Here is a 20,655-nt window from a genome sequence, read left to right on the forward strand (position 1 = left end):
TATTTTATAATTTAAAACTTTGTCCAAATACGGTAGGACAAACTTGTCTTCTTGAGCTTCCTCCGCGCTATCCCGCCCACACGTGCGTAACCAAATGTGGGCGGAGTCAAACAGCTGGATACTCGTGGCGGCTGAGATACAGAAGGACTGGCTGCTGTGAAGCCAGCCTTCCCCCCACTCATTTCAACGCGAACACGGCTAACCGAGGTCCCATCTGCTCTGGAAAAATCTACATACCCAAGTAAAATTAAAGCTAAGTCGTGATAGTTTTTGGGGGGGTTGGGGGTGCCAGAGTTGTGGAGGACACGCCGGCGTACTCAAAGTTTTCATTTTCCTAAAAAGAAAAAAACAATCTGCATTTGCTAGCTTACAAGGAGGCAGAAGGTGAGTTGTCACAGATTTACCTTTGATGCTTGTTGTTGCTAGCTAGAAACAGGAAGGTGGACAAAAAACCGTCGCATTTGAAATGTAAGCGGTTAATGTGTCCACCCCGAACACCCCCAAACTTATAAAATGTTGTTGAACATTTAAGAAAAGCAGAAAACTAAAGCTTCACGAAAGCAGGATTATGTAAGGTAATGCACCCTGCTGATCGATGTAAATTAAATTGCTGTGGTCACTAATAGCTTGTTCTTGATAGTTTACTTAATCATTTAATGATGATGAGTAGGTGAATGCTCCTAATCAACCTCACGGAACAACCCTATCGATCCTCTCATTCACTAGCTGAAAAGAGACATCTGTCCTGCCGCTGTCCCATCAACCGTCCTCCATCTTCAGGAAAATGAATCGGTGCACATGTCAGTCACACTCAGATAAATGTTAATCCTACTTGAGAAGACATTGCTCAGCTGGCTGGAGAGGAAAAAGAAGAAAGGTGCTGGAAGATGTCTCTGTGGATGATACTACCTGTTAGCCTCCCTGTCCTGACCATCACTGGGATATGGGTTGTGTAAGTATTGTCTGTTTTTTCCCCTTTCTTTCTTTTTTTTTTTTTACATCAGAAAAGTTTCAAATCTATGTAAATGTTCTAAGGTTTGACATCTGGATCTATACCCTGTCCATAACTTTAAAAATGACAAAATACAAATTAAGAATTGGAATCATGTTGTAATAAAAATACTCTTCGATACTCCAGCCTCCTCTCCTGCCTACAGGAGTGCAGCACTACATATTTACCCTGAATTCCTGGGAGTCATGGCAATTGCATGTGGATTAACTCTTTCCAGTAATGATCTGGGATTATCACCATTATCCTAAAAATCAGACATGCAGGTTTGCAGTAAATCTTAATTATCTGTAGTACAGTGTCTGAGCAGATGTGCTGGAGAGAAACCCTCCTGGTTATACTTGGGCTGACAGCTCTTCTCTCTGTTCTATTATTTTGTTGGGACAAGGAATGCAAACCCCAGTGGGGAGAGAGACAGATGGCCCAATTCTAAATTGTTGTAGTTCTGAATCAAGGCTATGTGCTGCATCACTGATAAGTTGCATGGAGACTAAACAGCCTAATCAAGCACCAAACTTGAGACCATATGGCAATTAATGTTGTGATGTGCGTGGCTACTCAACAGTCCAATCAGTAGTGTGTATCCAGGTGTAGCGGCTTAATGTTTCCATGCTGATTTGAGAACATGAAGGTGAAAACCAATCTGTCTAGTTTGGGCATTTTTTTCTGAGCAGAAAGCTGATCTGAGTTCAGATGCTGAGAGCTGCAGATTGCCAGCCCCTTTACACCCATTTCCTTCCTGTTACCTTGACAAGGGCGCCTTGTTTCTAAGAGCAGTCAAGGGTCTTTTTCAGACTTGGGGAATGTCACAGAATGTGGCATGTTGCATAACTCCTGCTTCCCAGTGTGGATGACTGGGTAGGAGTAAGGTAAATACTGGAAAGGGGTGGGAAAGAACGTAAGCAAAATTTTCACTCAGTATCTGGCGCCCATGCCAAGTGTTTTCTGTATCAAGTTGGACCACCAAGAAGTCTTGGCTTCTGTTTCTCAACTTTTATCAGTCAGTCAGTGTATTTGCATATGTGTCTTTTATGTTATCCAGCAACCATGCTGTAGAAGCAATGGGAGTTTAACTAGTACTTGCCAAATTTATCTATAGTTTATTGGCTCACACATTTTTCTGAGGTTATTTTTGTAGAGCTTTTGGGACTTTTCATTGTTAAAAAAACACACAAATCCCCAACAAAAAAAGATTTTTCCATCGAAGTCTTTCTTTATGTAGGACTTGGTCCTAAATAAAAAACAGGGTCTGTTCCACTTAAACATTGCTTAAAGGCACATGCAATTACAGCCATTGCTGAGCTTTGATAGGGGTCTAATTATATAAACAAACCTATTATTACTTAGCCTCTGCTGAGCACATAAAGCGCTGGTTTAGTTCCAGCTACATCTAAATAAGTTCACTTTATTTAGAAGCTCCCCAGAGCTGCAGATGCTGTTCTAGCTTTAGAAGCTGGCCAGATGTATAAAATACACCCCCAAAATAAGGGAAAAATGTAACAACCTAAGCTTTCTTTTTCCTGCATTTTTTTTTCTAGATTTTTGATTTTTGTTTTTGTCTTGTTGGTACCATTTGTAGTGTTCAGCACATATGGAAAGGAAGCAGACAAAAATGAAAGGTGTGTGTTTGTTACTGTGTTTCTCGAAAGGCTTAAATGTCTATCACCGTCATTTACGCCTGAAGGTACACATTGGCACATTTTCCTTTAAGGCTTATCACACACTCAATAGATAAAAGGGAGGACATGGTGCACTTTTGTTTCTGTTCCTTTATCATAATCAAAAGCTGGAAGTCTTCTTTCACTCACAGTGATGGATTTCCTCAGTGCTAGAGCAGCGCTCTTTACACGGTGATTGATGTGTCTTTAACCCTTTGTGGTCTCTCCTGTTCTGTGTACCTGGAGTACACCTAAATGAGTCATTTGTTTGTTAGCTGAAATCTCGGCCTGCAATTTTGAAAAAAACGGTCGGACCTACATAGTTTTTGTGTGTTGTAGCTTGCTGACTTTCATCTACAGTGAGAGATCCATGGGAACAGTAAGATGCAACCAATGGAAAAAATCCCAGAGGGTTATTGCCCCCATCTAACCAGCCAGCCAAGTGTTGACAGCCTTTACAGCAGTCAAAACCAGCTGTGCATTTCACTAAGCAAATGCAGTGTTAAAAAGCTGGTAGCAGGATTAATTTCACACTTGAAAGTTAACTAAAAATAGATTCTCCAGGCGTTTCTTTTCTAACACCAGCTGGTGCCCTCAGATTATTTTTTAATGTTGTAGAAATTAATAGACACATTGTTTTAATAGTAATGATAGCTATGCTCAGACTAATATTTTTGCCTGTTATCTTGACCTTTTGGACAGTCACACCTATCTTGCGTGTGATCATTGGATAGGAGGTGCTAGCTGGCGATTTCCAAGACAAAGATGTAAACAGACATTGGTGACAGAACTGCCATGTATGATACTGGGTTTCACTCCGTGTCCAAGTTCTATATAGCTGTGCACACCCTGCATAAGAAAAAACTGTCCACCTGCTCAGGTTGGACAGCCCGTGTTTTCTGAATCTGATATTGTGTCGACACATGAAATTGTAGCAGATACTGTGTAGTGGAAATAATTTAATACCGCTATTTTTAACGTTATGAAATATGTCTTGCTTTTGATTTCTTGCTTGTGTCTTTGGGAAATATCTCTGTCCTGTAAAGACTGGCCTGTGAGTAGGATATTATCAGCCATGGAAACATTCCTGATTGGTGCTTAACCTCTTGCTGAACTAGGACTGCATGCAAAAATGAGGAAAGATACTCTGTCTGTATGACTCGGTCTTCCTGTGGTTTTCTGGCTGTTACAAATAGTGTTTTTACTGTTGCATGTGAATAACAATGTTATATGTGATTGTTGCATGTCCTTCCTGAAATGCCCACATAGAAATGTGGCTAAAACAAGTAAAAATAAAGATGATGTGGGATATGTAAACACCTCAGAAACCTGAGTTTCCCATGATTTCTTTCTGCATGTGCATATTCGTCCTATCTGCATATGCAGTTGTGTAGGACTTGAGCAACAGAGCAGACACAGTTGAGCTGCACATGTTCGTGTTGAGGAGTTAATCACAGGACTCACAGTTAAATAGCATTTTCTTCAGCCATTCAAAACCACACGCTGGACATCTGGCCCTTTAATGTGGCCTCTGTATCATTAGCTGAAAATGGTTTGTTATGTGAAAAATATGTCTTTTAAGTATTCCCAGGCAGGGTCACAATGTCAGGTATAATAATGCAAGTGGTCATTGCAGCCTGATTGAAGATGTTCCAGTTATAGAGTTTATCTGTAGCCTGTGCAAAAGGGGATTTTTGTGGCCAGCACTGGTCTCAATATTTTAAAATCTTAATTAGAAGATAATATAAAGTAAACGGTTAGCACTGTTGCCTCACATGAAGAAGGTCCTGGGTTCAAAGCAAGCTTTCTGTTTGGAGTTTGCAGATTCTCTTTGGGTACTTCTGACACCTCCTCCAACTTCCTCATACAGTCCAGAGGCATGCAGTTAGTGGAGTTGGGTTAATTGGTGATTCTAAATTGCCCACATGTGTGAATGTCAGTTCAAACGATTGTGTGTCTGTGTTGCCCCACAACAGACAGGCGGTCTGGCCAGGGTCTACCCTGCTTCTCCTTTCACATCTCCTCCTGCATCCCTGAATTGATGACAAGCGGAAGAAAATGGATGGATCAATATATTTAACATTGGTGTTTGTGTTTAGTGCTGACATATACAGATATTATGTTACTTATGTTAGATTGTTGACCTCTGTATGGCCGCGGCTGGTCAGTATCCTCACCATAGTCATACCACTTTGACAAAAATGAGCCATCTGAGGTAAATGGAGGTTCTTTAATAGTGCTTTTCTACTCTACATAAGCACGCAAAGTGCTTTATACAGCAGTTTCAGATAAAGGGTAAGAAATGGTGAAAAGTCAGCTCAACTGTTCCTGAAAGTTAAACAGGTGCAGGATTTTGGGTCACCCTAAAAGTTCAATAAATGAAAAGACCTGAAATCATATGTAGGTCATTTTCAGTCATATAAAATCATCACTGTAAATAAGCGACCACATGAGAAATGCTTCTGCAAAGACATGACAGATATGCAAAAGGGTTTTAGTGAGCTTAACAGTTGATGGCTACGTGGGTTTTACATAAATCTGTTCAGGATTCATGTTCACTGTGATATTACGTTTCCTTGCCTTTATGGCCTGCTCACCTCCTGACAGTCTAGCGTCACAGTAGTGTCAGGTTATTATGTTAGCTGTGGCTTTTGCATTGAACTCCCCTCTGCTTTTCACTTGAATTCAATGACCTAAAAAAACTTCCTATTCTGAGGCTGCATGTGAGAAGTATCTTTTTTTCCTACCACTACCACTCTAATGGCTTTTGCCGTATGAATGCTCATTGAGTCAGTTTAAATTTACAGTGTATGCTAAAAATATAAAATAACTGTTCCCTTTGATTTTGGATAATCATTTCCTTTTCCTTTTTAGCTATGCCATGGCCCTTTACAACCAGCATGTCTGCCCTGTGGAAAACTGGTATGTTGACATCTATTCTGTATTTTGCTGATCCCTACAGTCAGTCTTGACCTTTGTAACCTTCCTTGCACCTCTTTTGCAACAAGAGCCAGTGAGAATAATTTCCTGCTCAGTCGGCTGAAAAACGTTTGAGAGACTCATTAAAATCCACTCACAGTTCAGTTCAGTTCAATGTTATTTACTTAGCGACAAATCACAACAACAGTTACTGCAAGGCACTTTATATTGTAAAGTAAAGACCACTACAATAATACAGAGAAAACCCCAACAATCAGACAAACCCCCATGAGCAAGCACTTGATGACCGTGGGAAGAAAAAACTCCCTTTTAATAAGAAGAAGCCTCCAGCATAACCAGGCTCAGGGAGGGGCAGGCACCTGCTGCAACCGGATGTGGTTGAGGGGAGGGAGGTAGGAGAAAGACACACTGTAAAGCAGAGCCAGAGATGAATATTAATCTAGAAAATCAGCACAAATCTAAAGCTGTGATGCTGAAAAATTTGTCGTTGCTGTCAGATCGTGTGCTTTGCTGCTCTGGATGCTGGGCTCGTTTCGGACAAGCTGAGGTTAATCTCCACGAGCAGAGCTAGCATTTGATGACACAGTGGTTTTCTGCCTCTTTGACACACCAACCCTAAAAACAAAAGAAATCCTGGGTGTGATCGCACAAAATGGTGCTTAATATACAGTTACTGTACTGTGGTTTAACAACATACTGTATTATACAGCTTCTCATATATTTTTACTAGACCCAGTGAAAAAAAATCAGGAATATGTCTTTGCTTTGTTAGCTATTTTCCACTGTGTGTCCACAGCCTAATATAAACGCAATTTTTCTCAATTTTTTTTAACATTTGCTTTTGCACTGCCACACATGTTTGGTGTTTGTTTGGTTGTTTTTTCTTTCAGGTTGTATAACCAGTCATGTGAGGAGGAGCTGTATTTGCAGAGCGGGCCATCCTTGTGCTGCACACTAGACAATGTACCTCTCATCAGGTCAGTGAGATGGAGTCGTACCTCATGTCCGTCTCTTCTCTGCCCCTTTGCTTCTGCTGAGTCAGAACAGGAACACTGTCCCATTGTTTTGCGTGACCCCTGTCGGCACATTGTTGATTTAAAAAGAAAAAAAGCGAGTGAGGAGAATGAGACGTTTCTTCTGTGTGTGTGTGTGTGTGTGTGTGTGTGTGTGTGTGTGTGTGTGTGTGCATTCTGAAAATAACTTGTGGTAGAAATATCCTGCCTGCCACCGTGGCAGTTTGGAGGCAAAACACGGGCCTACGTTCAGCCATGTAAACACACATACGCACACGGAGGAGTCGGCTTACAGTCCAGAGGAAATCAAGACACTCCTGCTACTTTGTTTGGGTTTTTGGCCCTCTCAGCTTTCAACATCAAAGACATGTTGTACCACATAGCCACAGTGGCTTTCATTTAACAAAAAAACAAAGCATAAAAAAAAGGAAAACCAGAAAAGATAATATGCAACGATAATGACCCCACCACCACCACCACCACCTCTACAAATCAAGTGTGCAGCTACAGTTTAACACAGAAAATTAATCTTTAATATAGCAGCGCTGTTGTTGCTAAGCAGTCGAAGCAGGGAAGGTGGAAGAAGCATTTTTCTTAATCTGTGTTAAATACCGCGCTGTTGGGTAAAAATAAAACGGACCTTCGAACAAGCCATAGATGAAAAAATTGTTTAAAATGTATTCATGTCAGCTTTAGTCTAATGAATGGTGCGTTTTGATCCATGTAGTGAAGAATGTGTGTATGACTTGAGTCAGCTGAGAGGACTTTGGCTTCAATGGGAGTCTGGGCACAGACAGCCAGTGTTGACTGTCTCTGAGTTTTCCCTCCTACAAACATTTCCCATTCGTAGAATAAAAGCAGCAAGCAGTAGGTGAAAAGTCAAACACTTGACTTCAGGATGTGAGGAACAGCCATAGAGTACCTCTGGATGTGTTGATGGTTGGAGGTGTAGGCAGTGGTGCATTGTTTTGCGGTATTGCTCTGATGGTTTTCTTGTAATTGTTTCTTGCAGTAAATGTGGGACTCTTCCTCCTGAGAGCTGCTTCTTCAGCCTTATCTGCAGCACGGGCTCATTCATGGGTAAGGCATCATAAGGCATGGCTCAGGACACATTAGACTGGCTTATATTAACTGTGTAAACCAGCAAGCTAAAATTTCAAGACACACCTGCAGGGCAGCCAGGTCAACAAATGAATGTACATAAGCATATTTATTGAAGTAGACACATTGTATTTCCCATTGTAGAAATAGAAAAAGGAAGGGGCTTGTTTGCCTAACAATGGTAAGATCCCCGGTTTGATTCCTGGAGATGACACAAATCCCTTTGGGTTTGTTTCAGGAAGGGTGTAAAAGTCAGTCAGATTAAACATGTGAAGCTGCCCAATGTGGCGACCCCCCCCTGTGAATAAGAGAGAAGCTGAAAGCAAAAATTAGCTGTAATACAGAACAAGTCCGAACACAGATGCAAAGAAAACTCTTGTGTCTGAAAGAAAGAATGAGCTCTCAATTGCTGGTCTGCATGTTTTCTGGGAGTCTCTACATGTGCTGCTGCCCTCCGTTCACTGGTGGCTTCGACTGGCCCGATCTTGATAATGTTTTCCAGCTGTGGTTAATTTTCTAGCTGTGTGTAAAAAGTTACTGTGCTTTGTTTTTATCCAAGCCTCTAGCAGCTATTTTTCTGTCTGACTGTGAGACTCTGGACATTGTAAGCTGTCTTTTTGAGATGCAAATTGTAGCTCTGGTCTTTGCTTGTGACAAGAATGGAGGAACTTTGCAGCATTGTATACTGTATGTGTACACAATGCTGAAAAAGGAGGCAGATGGTTGCATTTCAGGAGCTGCCCTTGTGTACTTACAGGCTTTTTCCAGGCTCTTAACAGACCCATTAGGTGGTGAATACACACCTGAGTACAACTGCTGCACACATAGTCAAAGAAGTATTTCTATTATCTGATAAAGAAAAGTATATTGTTTGCTTGAGTAAATCAGACCCCACTTTTGAAAATCTTTTGCAACCTGATTTTCCTTTAGAGGGAGGTTATATGCATAAAAAACCAGTGAGAATCTTTAAAATCGGTACATAATATTATTGGTGTCAGAGAAACACACCTTGGCTAAACACTGGCCTTTGATTTTTGTGTTTTATTTCACGGGTAAATTATGTGGCAGTGAGAAAATGTTGCAACCACTGTTGCTTCATCACGATGATGGATTTTATCTGGCTTAGTTAAGATGTAGCTCTGTAACTTTTGTTTGAAACATGCTTACCTAGAATGACTCTTTCATAATATGTATGCAGTATAAGTGTGAAATAATGGTGTGTGGTGGAGGTAATCCTGCACTACTTCCGCGCACAGTGACTGTTAAACAGCTTTCATCTAAATTTCTTAGTTCCTCTTCCTTGTGAATGAAGTTTCTCTTGCGCTCATTGTTAGTCACCCACCAAACCATCAGTGACAGCAACTAAAAGAAAAGATGTCTTAGAAAGTACATAGTGAGTAAAAGAAACAAATCCCTTTTCATTGTGAAAGGATAAAAGCTTGTATCTCTGTCTTTGTCATAAATGTGTTTTGAGATATTAGAGACGCACATTTTCCTCCCAGTTACATAAAATGTCAGCTAATATTTTGTTTTCATTAGAACACATAACTTGAGCTGAATCACTTAAGGAAGTGGGAAAATGAGCATGTCAACATGTTTCAGATTTTGATATTTGCTGTTTTCTTTGTTTTCCATGACCGTAAGATGATTATATTTCTAATTAAGAGAATTTAATATGACCGCTCAATAAGTAATTTCAGTGAAACACTCCACCTTCATCCATTAAAGTGTTTTTTGGAGAGCTAATGACAGTTGGGAATTGAAATTCTGCATAATTCCTTCATAATTTCCTCTGCATTTCTATTCTTTTTTTAAAAACAACATAAAAAATTGAGATTTAAGGACCCTCAACCTTGATGTTATTGTAAGTGATGTATCGCTGCTGCATTTGATTAAAAATTATCCATCACATCCTTTTAACTGAGTTCAGTTGCACTTTCACCCACTCGGGTGAATCTGTGAGGTTTGGAAGGTTTAATTTTCTAATTTTTGGCTGCATTTTTTCCCCCTTTGCAATCCCATCAGTCTGTATGTTAATACTGTTTATAAAGCTACCTCTTTTGTCTATACATAAGTATGTAAAGCTGATGTGGTATGTAGCTATACAACACTATTTTAAATATTGTGTGCTTAGCTAGTAGCTCATTGATTTATGTTTTACTTGGAAGGCTGTGTCTGCTATAGTTGGCTGCAGGTGTCACTTCCAAAAGGAGTAACATGAACTTGGAGAATTTTATATCGCCCTGTAATTGTTTTTTCTCCTTTTCAGTTCAGTTCCCACTTTTCTGCCAGTGTACACACAAAACATTTGAAAGACAATACATGCATTCTCTGTCTGCATACCTTCTGTGGGAGACGGTGAAATGTTGTGTTTGGGTTGAAATATAGCCCCTTGTATGGGTGGCAAGGTTTTTTCTACTGTGAGGTGCGAGTGCCGCTGGGTAATAAGCACTTTATTAATGCCCATCAGTTTTAGTGTTAACTCAGCCCTGCGTATGTGAATGCAAAGGCACGTGCAGGGCTATGTATGCATGAGAGATTGTCCACCTTGTTGCAAGTATACATGCAAGATAGAAGTAGTGTGTGAGTCAGTGTCTGTTGGAGCACTTTACTTCCTGCACTGGGTTTCCTGACTTCAGAGCAAACAGCATGAACTTGTAAAGGGCTGCTCTGTGGAAGGTAACAAAGTATTGGAACAGTGTTAGGTGCTGTTGCATGGCATCCTTGGGTAAAATAAGCTGTCACACTGCAGCTTGTTGTGACCTTCGAGTCCAGGTGGCGCTGATGCATGGGATATGAAGCCCTTACACTGGAGGAGGCCATGACTTTACTAAACATGCATCATCTGACAAGGATACCAAAAAAAAATGCCCACACAAATGTGCCCAGAATAGAAGAAGAAACACTGATTTCCTATAGAGAGAAGCTGCTCGTCCTTGTCTTTAACCTTCAGGCGTAGCTTTCATCATTCCAGGATGACTGCACAATGCCAACAAGTTTAAACACGCTCATTTGTTATGATGAAACACACATTTAGTTGAAACAGAAAAGAATCCACCAGCAGCCAGTCTGCAGCAGGGTGAACGAGGCGCTTTAATCTAATGAAAAAGCTGCAGTCGACTTTCCTTTCCCTTCAGCAATACAGCATGTTCTCCATTATAAAAAGGAGCCAATGAGCAGACTGTTTCCGTGCCCGGAGACACAGTTGTTTGTTTTTCCGTGATTGTAACTGAAATCACTTTTGCCGAGTTGATTTGGGTACAGAAGGATGAAACAGAAGAAAGCTCGCACAAACACAGATACACACAAGTTAGAGCTAGTGAATATAAAAACATAAATAAATCATTAATTAGTTTTTTTTAATAGCATTACATAACCATGTCTTGGTCTTGCTTGTACCAATGTTTGCCTTTAAGGTTTAAACAAATGTTTTTATTATCAGATTTAATAGCAACATTTCAGTGAGCTCATAGTAAACTTTGCAGATCAGATGGACTTAAAATTAATTCTCCCTCCAAACATCACATTAAAACAGAATGGTTAACATAACGGTGGGAACTTTGCACTATTGTTCTAACAGGAAATTATGCAAGACATAATTTCTCAACATGTGATGCTGAACTCTCTCTATAAATCATATACATACCTAAGCTGTGTGGATGTGTAACTATGAAAAGATCGGCAAAAAAAATCTTTTTTTTCCCGTTTGGGCAGAACATTAATAAAATGTAGTATAACTATAATCATGAGTGACTTGGCTGTTGCATTAGTGTATTATTTTGTGTGGTTTTTTTTAAATGAAAAACATTCTTTTAATATCATCTTTTTATCTTTGCAGCTTGCTGGTGACTCATTTTTCACCCTAGTGTTGCGGCAATTGTGGTGTGGTGACTTCCCCTCAGTAATTTATCCTCAGCATGAGCCAAACAACTATCATCTGGAAGCTTTGCTGTTGTTGTCAAAATCAGAAAATGATGTGAAATATGCATGGCTGATTTTTTAACAGCTGCGAAGAAAAAGTCACTTTAAAACAAAAGATCAGGCCTGGAATCAATAATTTCTACTGCTTCATCCTGAGGTTGTGGCCGGGCTATAAAATGTGTCCGCTCACTGAGACGCTACTTAAAGCCAGACACGTCACGGCATAGACAAACCCTGGAGACAAAGCTTCAGAGAGGAAGGAAAAATCTATCAATGTAAAGACTCTACGTGGAAATGTTTTTCTTTTCTAGCCATGACCACAGTCTCCATTTGTATTCCCTTTTGGCAGACACAGACCTTCTGAAAAGCTGCCTCTTACACAGACACAGTGACAGAGTTAACATAACACTTTAGTCCCTGGAACAATATATAAGCGTCAGGTCAAGACATGAGGGGCTCCTTGTCCTCACTAATTCTCCCACCCTCCACTTTTCACTCTCCCCATATGCCCCGCTTTCTCCAAGCCCAGTCAGCCTTCATCAGGCACCAGCCGTGAGGAGCCAACAAAGAGAACCCAAATGGGGGTCAGCTCCTCAGTGCTCCAACAATGCACCCAGTCAGAGCTTGTTAGCACATCGGCACTCATCTGTCCCATATACTGTACTTCTTTCCCCTTCACCTTTTAATCGTATGTAGGTTTGGATCGACCCCCCACCAAGATATCCTTCTCACTTTCCCGCCATTTTCTGCTTCTCATAGTTTTGAGTCAGAGAAGCTGCTTAACATCTCTGATTTCCTGTAATATAGCTTTCAGGGAGTTCATGTATTTCTTGGCTAAGTGACGTGTGAGAGTGTTTGCGTTAAATTGAAGCCAGGCACTTTTTTATGATAGTCGTCCAAAAAAAGCCAGATGATGCCTTTTCTCCATTTCTTGCATGCAGTGACTTTCATCTCCCTTCTTTTAGTGATGGTGATTGTGCTGCTTCGCTACGCCCACGTCATTGAGAAGCATCAAAACTGTGTCCTGAACACGGCGAGTCTTTGCACGGGCTGGATCTGTGGTGCTGGACTCATCATGGTGGGCAACTTCCAGGTACGGTCTTCTAGTTTTTTTAACAATAAAACACAGAGAGGTCGCTGTAAATGCTGATGAAGACAAAGATTTATGGATACCCAAAGAAATTGTATTCAGCATGGGAAATAGTGAAATTAAACACACAGAGACTGAGGCTTCTGTTGTGTAGTCCTAGAGACTGGCTGGCAACCCTTTTGCAACCTCTGGTCACTCAGGAAAAATGTGTATTTCTTGACTGGTTGGTGATTGGATGCTGGGTACAGTTTCTCACAAAGAGTCTGCTGCACCAAAAGCGTCCTTGTAATTACTTGGGTCGCTAATGTAGCTGCAATTATTTATAGTTCGAAGAAAAGTTGCCAACTTGTTCTCAAACACTCACCAGCTATTAGTCAAGCTATAGTCAAAAATGTGTTGCACCTTTTCATGTGAAAAGTGGGGTTAGTGTCACACTTTTCATAGCTTCATTACCGGTCTTAGAGTAGTTGGCAGATATATGAGGACAAGTCGGCATCTTCCAAGCAGGTTGCGGGCAATAGCAGACGCAATCTCAAGGAGGTTTTTTTTGGTGCAGCAGACTCTTTGCTGGGTGAAATTGGTCACAACCTCCAGCAACTACATGCCAGCTGGTTGTAAAAAAGCTTTGATGTTCAGATAAAATGATAAAATGTCCAAAATATCTCTGGTTCCTGTTTCATTAATATAATGAGTAATTTCTTTTTGCTAAATGGTGTGGCATGGCTTCATCTCTAGTAAATTCTTATACACAGCCAAGAAAATAATCTGCTGTATAATCTTTAACATGTCTTTGTTTAACCTGGCTCTTTTTAGGAGTCTTTCTCTTTGCTTCTTTCCATCAATCCTTTTATTTGAGATTAAACACACCTCAATGTTTGTAATGTTAACTTCTTCCTTCATCAGCACAATACTGTTCACAATAATCCTCTTTCTTTGGTCCTAAAACTTCAAGTGAAGAAACTCAACGTGAATTTCTTCTTCTGTTCTCTGGGAAAGAATTTCTTGAAGTTTAAATATTTAGAGCTCTGGCTGGATGCCTAGACAGTGTGTGTGTGTGTGTGTGTATGTGTATGTGTATTAGTACTACCTTTGCTGCGTGGACAGAACTCTGTTTAGACAGTAACATTGTTACGACCGCTTCAAAGAAAGCGTGCATAATGTCAACTGTTGAGTTTTTGGTTAAAAGTCAGCGTACGTGTCAGATTCAGGAAGTGGTCACGGTTAGGGTAAGAAAAGTAAGATCATTTAACGTCCTCTGAGGGGAGGTTATTTTGGTGTTTGACGCTGGGCTGGATATCACTGCAAAATCTTGTTACCATGCTTTAAAAAGGCCGAGATAGTTCATGGGAAAATAAAGAGGGAGAGACAGCCACGGAGAAGGCATTTGATGCTATATTCAGAGTAAAGAGAGGAGCAAAAGTTTTGAAAGAAAATTTGGGTTGTGTTGAAGTAAAGTGAAGTTTCTTAGAGTGTAATATTTCTACAGATGTGACTATTTGGTTAAATTAGATTGTTTGACATGTTAGAGTCTCGGCTCTTTTTACATACTCCTCTTACAAGAGTTGTGTATGTGCGTATTGGAGCAGATTTGCAGATGTGGCAGTTCATGCGAGGGTGTAGTAACGGCAACCTCACCTTCTTCCCGCTTTTCCTATGAGGCTCGAGCTCTGCCGAACAGGGAGGAATTTTACGAGAAGAGCCAGGGGGAAGTGAGTCATCAAGTCTGGCCATGCATGGAGAGGAGCTAGGCAGACAGGGTGTGTGTAACAGATGCCCCATCTATAACCAATCACGAGCCTGATCCCTGCAGCCCGCCTCACACAGTGCCCTCTCATGAAGTTCAGGACATTACACAAACCCGCATTTTTAGCATCGAAAACACGTGTACTCAGGATCCACTGGCAAATGCCACAAACAAGTTTGACTCAGAGAAGAGGGAGCAGAGCAGGACTCTGACAGTCAAAATCGAAACAGATCAAAGAAAGCGCAAGAAACACAACACATGGCAGCGTAATCAGCCGCATCAACTGCTTGAGCGCATAGTTGTGCGTTACATAAGCCTTTGGCAGTACAGCTGTGGTGTGGTGGAGCCACGGGGACTTTTCCCGTCAAGCGATCTGATGATCTGGGAAGAGAAGTACATGAATTGTTGACGGAGAAGCACATTACTGCCACACAGAGGTGCCTGAGTGTGACACAGCTGCATGGAAAGCAGCTGTCAGGAAAACAAAGAGAAAAGAAAAAGGAGTAGAAAAGTTCGTTGGACTGCTAATCTGGATGAAAAAGACTGATACCACCTACAGTCTGAAGGTATTTCCAATCTTATTTGGCTGGAAGATGTCACGCAAATCAGGAACATTGTCTGAAGTCGCACACCAGTTCCTCACTTAAAACACGATGGTGTTTCATTCTTCTCTGTTTTTTTCTAAAAGCTCTGGTTTTCAGGTGATGTCGAAAGGGCCGTTGTAATCGGTGGTGGTGCCACTTTCAGTTACAGATTTTCACAGCCATTGTGTATGTCCCGCACAACGGAGGCGAGTCGGTAAAGTCGGTATGTTTCAGTTCATCTCATTTAGTTCTGTTTCCAGAAAATGAAAATAGAGAAAAAAACAAAGTTAGGCTTGTTCCCACAGAAACATCGTCACAGCGTTTATCTACCTCACAAAGTAGCAGTACCTGACTGCTACTTTGTGAAATATCACAGGTGCAGCTCAATAGTGTGCTGAATTTAGCTGCGGAAAACTCACTAATGAAGGCAGGAGCTCAGAGTGGTTTCAGATAAATATGTGTAGCTATAATAAGAGCTGTTGCTCTTAAGTGCCGCCCAGTCTTCTCTTTATTCTCATTTCCTTCCTTATGCTTTCCCTGTTTGATGTTACACTGCTTTTCACTGCCACACTTTGCTCACTTCAGTGTGCTCACAATCTGCTAATATTGCACCTATATATATTAGCGGCATACATTACCTGGCTGTGATTAGCAGTGATCAGTTGATAGCGTAAACAAACAGGTATTAGTGATTGAATCTGGCACTCCTGGCTGCACACACTCACTCACACACATGCACACAATCAATAGAGCTCACTGTGCAGTGTATGAATTGAGTCTGCAGCCAACAATCGATCGACCTGCCAAATGATAAAAAAACGTGCCGTCACAAAGTCAAAGTGATTTTCTCATTAAATAACATAAACCATTATTTCACTTCACAATACATTGGATCAGAATCTTTATCAATACTGATTTACTGATTAAACTTTTGCAGCTCTAGCGTGGAAAATAGATTAGTCAGAAGAAAATGAAGTTGTTGATGTGTGTCCAGAGGTGGAGGTGCCACACTAGAGTAGAAGAAATTGGATTTATTTTACTGTGTGAGAGCTTTACAGCAGATCTCAACTGTTCAAAACTTTTCTTATGCAAGTCTTACATTGCCACTTCAAGGATCAGCCTACTACACAAGAATGTTCAGCATGTACTGACCAGGCCAATGGACAAATGGCTTAGATACCAAACTTTGAGGCTGTTGCTGTAATGATCTTGGAAAATGATAACAAATAGCAGAATTTATACATCTGGCATTAACCATGAAACTATTGTTTTTTATCTGAGCAAATCAGTCAAGTCGTTTAATGTGTCCCTAGCTCAAGTTAATGTACCACAAGATCTCTTATCTACTCAGTTCAGTGTGTGTGTGTGTGTGTGTGTGTGTGTGTGTGTGTGTGTGTGGACCCTTCAGTGGGAACTGTAGTCACATGCTCCTGAGCGGCTCTTTTGTGTATTGTTTCTTGTTGTTCTTGTGACCAGCAGGGAAAAGGAGGCATTCTGTCGTGTTTCTTGCTGCTGTTGCCTCCTGTACGCTTGCCTTTTGTGTTTCTTTTTTTTCTTTTCCCTTTTTACTTAAAGAATCGTAAGAAGCTTCGACCAGAGTTTTAAATACCACTGAAACTGGGCGATGGGACCACTTCCTGAATTTGCCCACGTCACATTCACTAGATGTTTTTATTTTGTGTTACATCTTTGCGTCAACCCTTTAAATGGCTCCCTTACCTTCTCTTCCTGTTTTCTGTCCTTATATCACAGGTGGATAATGCTAAAATTCTCCACTATGTTGGAGCAGGCATTGCCTTTCCCACCAGTATGCTGTTTGTGTGCCTGCAGTCAGCGCTGACGTACCGACTGGCCAAAACCCAAGGGGAGTACAACTTGGCCCACCTCCGGCTCTGCATGACCCTGCTGGCCTTCGTAGCCTTGGTGCTCAGTATCCTTTCCAGTCTCTACAGATGGCTGCCCTGAAGCTTAAGGGACTAAGCATCCCCTTTGACCTCTTTTCATCAGATATTTTTATTTATTATTTCATGCAGTTAGTCCCTGGCACCTCTTCATCAATGACATAAAGCAGCAAGAGTTTTTAATTCTATAATTGCGTGATACAGTGACCTTTTTACCAGATATTAATGTAGTGCATTAACGCCAGTCTCGTGTCTGCTTCAGACAGTTTTGGAAGCACGCAGCAGGAAATCTTGGCGCACTCCAGCATATTTCATAGTAGGAGGTGGAAGATTAAAGACCGACTTAAGTCCGATCCAATATCTCTGTCAGCTGATATCCATCTAGAGAAGTTACAGTGCATGTGGGAAAAACATATTAGCCTGACCTACAGTACAGATATACAGTAGCTGTAGCCTGGGCCTGTCTCTTCATGGGTAACATAATCAACATGTGAGCACTTGTAAAGCTCGCTAATTAACTCATTGTGTCTTGTTTACTTAACCTGGACAAAAACTGAGTGTTTAATCTGCATCGTGCAGGTGAGTGGGGCCGTGTCCACGACTGCTTCCTGTTGGGGCGTTTCAGCTTTAGGTCCTCGCATTGCTTTGCTGCTGTTTTCCTTAACCGTGTGTTTCAGGTGGTGTTTTTTTCTGTCAGGAGAGCTTCGTCCTGCAACACGCCTCGGCCATCTTCGAATGGGTGTTCTGCATCATCATCATGCTTTTTTATGGGACTTTTGCCTTCGAGTTTTCCGGCATGTCAGGAGATACAATGGTGGTGCTGGCGAGAGGAGGCTCCCTGGGACCTGCTGGGAGAGAACACAAGATGGATGCGCTGGGAGGGCCCGGTTTGCACTCACAACCACATCCACACCAACCTGAAAGCATGTCCATGCTGTAGCCTCCTGGCACACGTTGATGCCACACAGTTGCCTCATTTTATTCCTTTCCAACTCTAGTCTGAATTATTCATTTCCAGCCGTGTTCGTCTGAAGGTTTGAAATGAACCAGGCCAGCGCAGCAGCCGTTCAGAGCGGGCGTAGCTCTGCTGCAGTTTATACTTACGTCAAACTTTGTGTCTCCGAAGAACTTGTTTGCATTTTGCACATTGCACAGGCGTGCAAAACCAAATTTTCTCCCTGCTCATGGCTGTGCTCCGTGACCATCAGAGGAGCGTTTTGGGAATCAGATCATGGAGTTCTTGTGAATCCGATGGCCTCGGATTCAGATGACTGCCGCGATGCGTTCAGAGTGTGTAAGAAGTGAAGGCTGCTGGACAGCCCAGCTGACAGTATTACAGTGGGAAGGTGTCACAGTGTTTCAATCCTGGAAACAGAACAGGGCGGCAGTTTGCATTTTTCATCACGTAAACCTCTGTTAAGCAATATTTTTGATGTTAAGTCACGTCTTTGTAATTAACACCCTACACTGTATAGATCTTCTTTTGTTTTTTACTGTTTTGGTTATTCATTCTGCATACTCATCTGCACATTACCTCCCTTCCAAAGCCACGTGTAAAGCTAAAATATTTCTGTGGAGCTGGTTGACCAAAGCTAATCAGAAATAATATTATCTGGTGGACATCAGAGTAGTTCTGAGCTCTGCTGTGCATCTCATGAGCTTGCATTTAGATACGAGTGTCATTTTGTTTAAAATGCTTATTGCAGCATTAAAGTTTGTGCCATATATGCAAGCCTAATATTGCTGTTAAAGTATCAGACCGCATGGACTTATTGTTTCCGGACTATTCGGGTGACGTTTCATATGTCTTTATTTAAACTGTGTTAAAAAATTCAGTGAGCTCTGAGTCACATAAATCTTCTAATTAAGACTGAAAAAATACACCCTTCCCCATTCTTCTTGGGATCCATAGACTAGATCAATGCTCAGCTCTTAAATAATGCTGGATTGAACTCCTTCTCTGTAAAAGAATATGAGGGAGAGGTGACACAGTGTCGAGAGGCCAAATATGTACCAGCTAATTCAATCCAGAGCACTGGCTTTATTGAGTTTAGTGACGGGGCATTACATGTGTCTTCAGGTCCTGTAGGCAGAGGTCTGCATCTTATTATTCCCACATGCAGGAGGAGGAGAACATGTTCTTATTGCTTTAGCTGTTTCCTTTTATTGTGAAGCTGGAAACTTCGCACAAGTGGAGATGTTTCAGCACGTCAAGCTGGTGTGGTGGGATAAAGGGAAAAGGATTTGTATAATGTAAGACATGGTGGAGATGGACTGTCCTGCTTCAGTGTTAACGTGTTATTTTTCAGTATGTGCCAAATACAAGTCTGCCTATGGCATTGGTGCTAATACACAAATAGGCCTTACCTTGTTGTTTTCCCTTACTTCAGTTGTGATTACGGCAAAGCAATAAGAAGAGACATGAGGTAAATCGGTGACTCTGAGAGTGAGAGCAGGGACAGAAGGTTAGCAACACCAGCACGTGGAGAAATGCTCCATGTTTGCTAACATCTGTGCATAATTTTCTCAAGCTTTGAGGAGGCAGAGGCTTTACAACAGTAGTAATTTAATTAATTGGCCATCAGCACATCTGGCCACATGTCGAGCTGAGATGTTGTTTGTGTAATTTGTCTGCAAATTCACAGTATGTTACTGAAAGTAGTTATTCACTATCAGGCTGAATGTATCAGACTAACTGAACTAGAGTGATGGGGAAGCCTGCGCACGCTGCTCTGAGGACGGAGCTGAAAGCGACACCAGCTGCAACACTGAGCACTTGCTTCTCTCTGCTGGTCACACTGCTTATTGCATGTGTTAAGCTCACATGAGGGGTTTTTTTTCTACTTGAAAAATTGTCAGTTTTTTCTGCCCACAGTCAGAATACTAAGACCAACTAATGTTTTTATCCTTTTATTTCATAAAGGTGGAGGCTCAACTCAAGCCTGAGCTTCTGCCTGCGACAGTATGAGGTTCCTCTGAGAAACCACATTAAACATTCAATACATTTGAAACGTTCACTAAAATAATGGTGCTAATCATTTCACATTTACTTAAAGTACTTAATCCGACGTCATGGTTTGTGAATATTCCCTATTTCTAGCTGACCACTACAAAAAAAAGAAACATTACATTTCTTTTAAATCTTCACATTCGCCATCATTCTCTTCATTTCATACCTCATTCTTCCTCATTTATGGATCTATCTGATCTCTACACTCAGGAAAACATTACCACACCAGCTGTGTTCTTTGATTCAAGGCCTTTGGCTTTCTGCCGTCTTTGTTTAAATTGCATTTTTGTCAATGGGATTCCTTGTGTACATTTGTTTCTTTGTGTAGTATAGGTGCAGCTGTAAGACTGGTGATTAGCCATGATGTAATAGATTATTTTTGCTAATCAAGACTCTGTTAAATGTGCGAGAAAACCGAGCTCACTCGTGCAATCGAGATCATTGGTGAGAGCCTTCTGACTAACAAGAACCCAACACTCCTCACAGCACCCCACTCTCAGTTACACAGCTCCCTGTGCCTTATGTGCTGTTTTGATCATGGAAACCAAAGAGGTCACAGTTGTAAATTCTATTTTGATGAAGAGTCATATGATTGTATCCATTTATGCCTTAATATTCAACAAATAAAAAAAAACAAAAAACAGCAAACGTTGAATCCCAGTGGCTTCATTACACAACATGAGC

General features: G+C 41.2%; 1 protein-coding gene across 2 annotated transcripts; it reads left to right on the forward strand.

The window, feature by feature from the left end:
- Positions 1-89: 89 nt before the first annotated feature.
- Positions 90-20,619, forward strand: LOC113034686 (transmembrane protein 150A). 2 transcript variants are annotated; one of them, XR_003274210.1, is made up of 9 exons: positions 90-384; positions 727-952; positions 5,542-5,589; positions 6,498-6,584; positions 7,633-7,700; positions 12,608-12,735; positions 14,391-15,042; positions 15,165-15,283; positions 16,813-16,866. XR_003274210.1 is itself a non-coding variant. In XM_026189523.1 (8 exons), exons 2-8 carry the CDS (start codon positions 888-890, stop codon positions 17,899-17,901), a joined length of 837 nt encoding a protein of 278 aa, XP_026045308.1. In that variant the 5' UTR covers positions 108-384; positions 727-887; the 3' UTR covers positions 17,902-20,619. The 2 variants fall into 2 exon arrangements, 1 of the variants encoding a protein (XP_026045308.1); XM_026189523.1 differs by lacking the exons at positions 14,391-15,042; positions 15,165-15,283 and adding an exon at positions 17,639-20,619 and having other exon boundaries at positions 108-384; positions 16,813-16,990.
- Positions 20,620-20,655: the final 36 nt, after the last annotated feature.

Source organism: Astatotilapia calliptera, chromosome 13, assembly GCF_900246225.1.
Source record: "Astatotilapia calliptera chromosome 13, fAstCal1.2, whole genome shotgun sequence".
In the NCBI taxonomy this organism is placed as follows: domain Eukaryota; kingdom Metazoa; phylum Chordata; class Actinopteri; order Cichliformes; family Cichlidae; genus Astatotilapia; species Astatotilapia calliptera.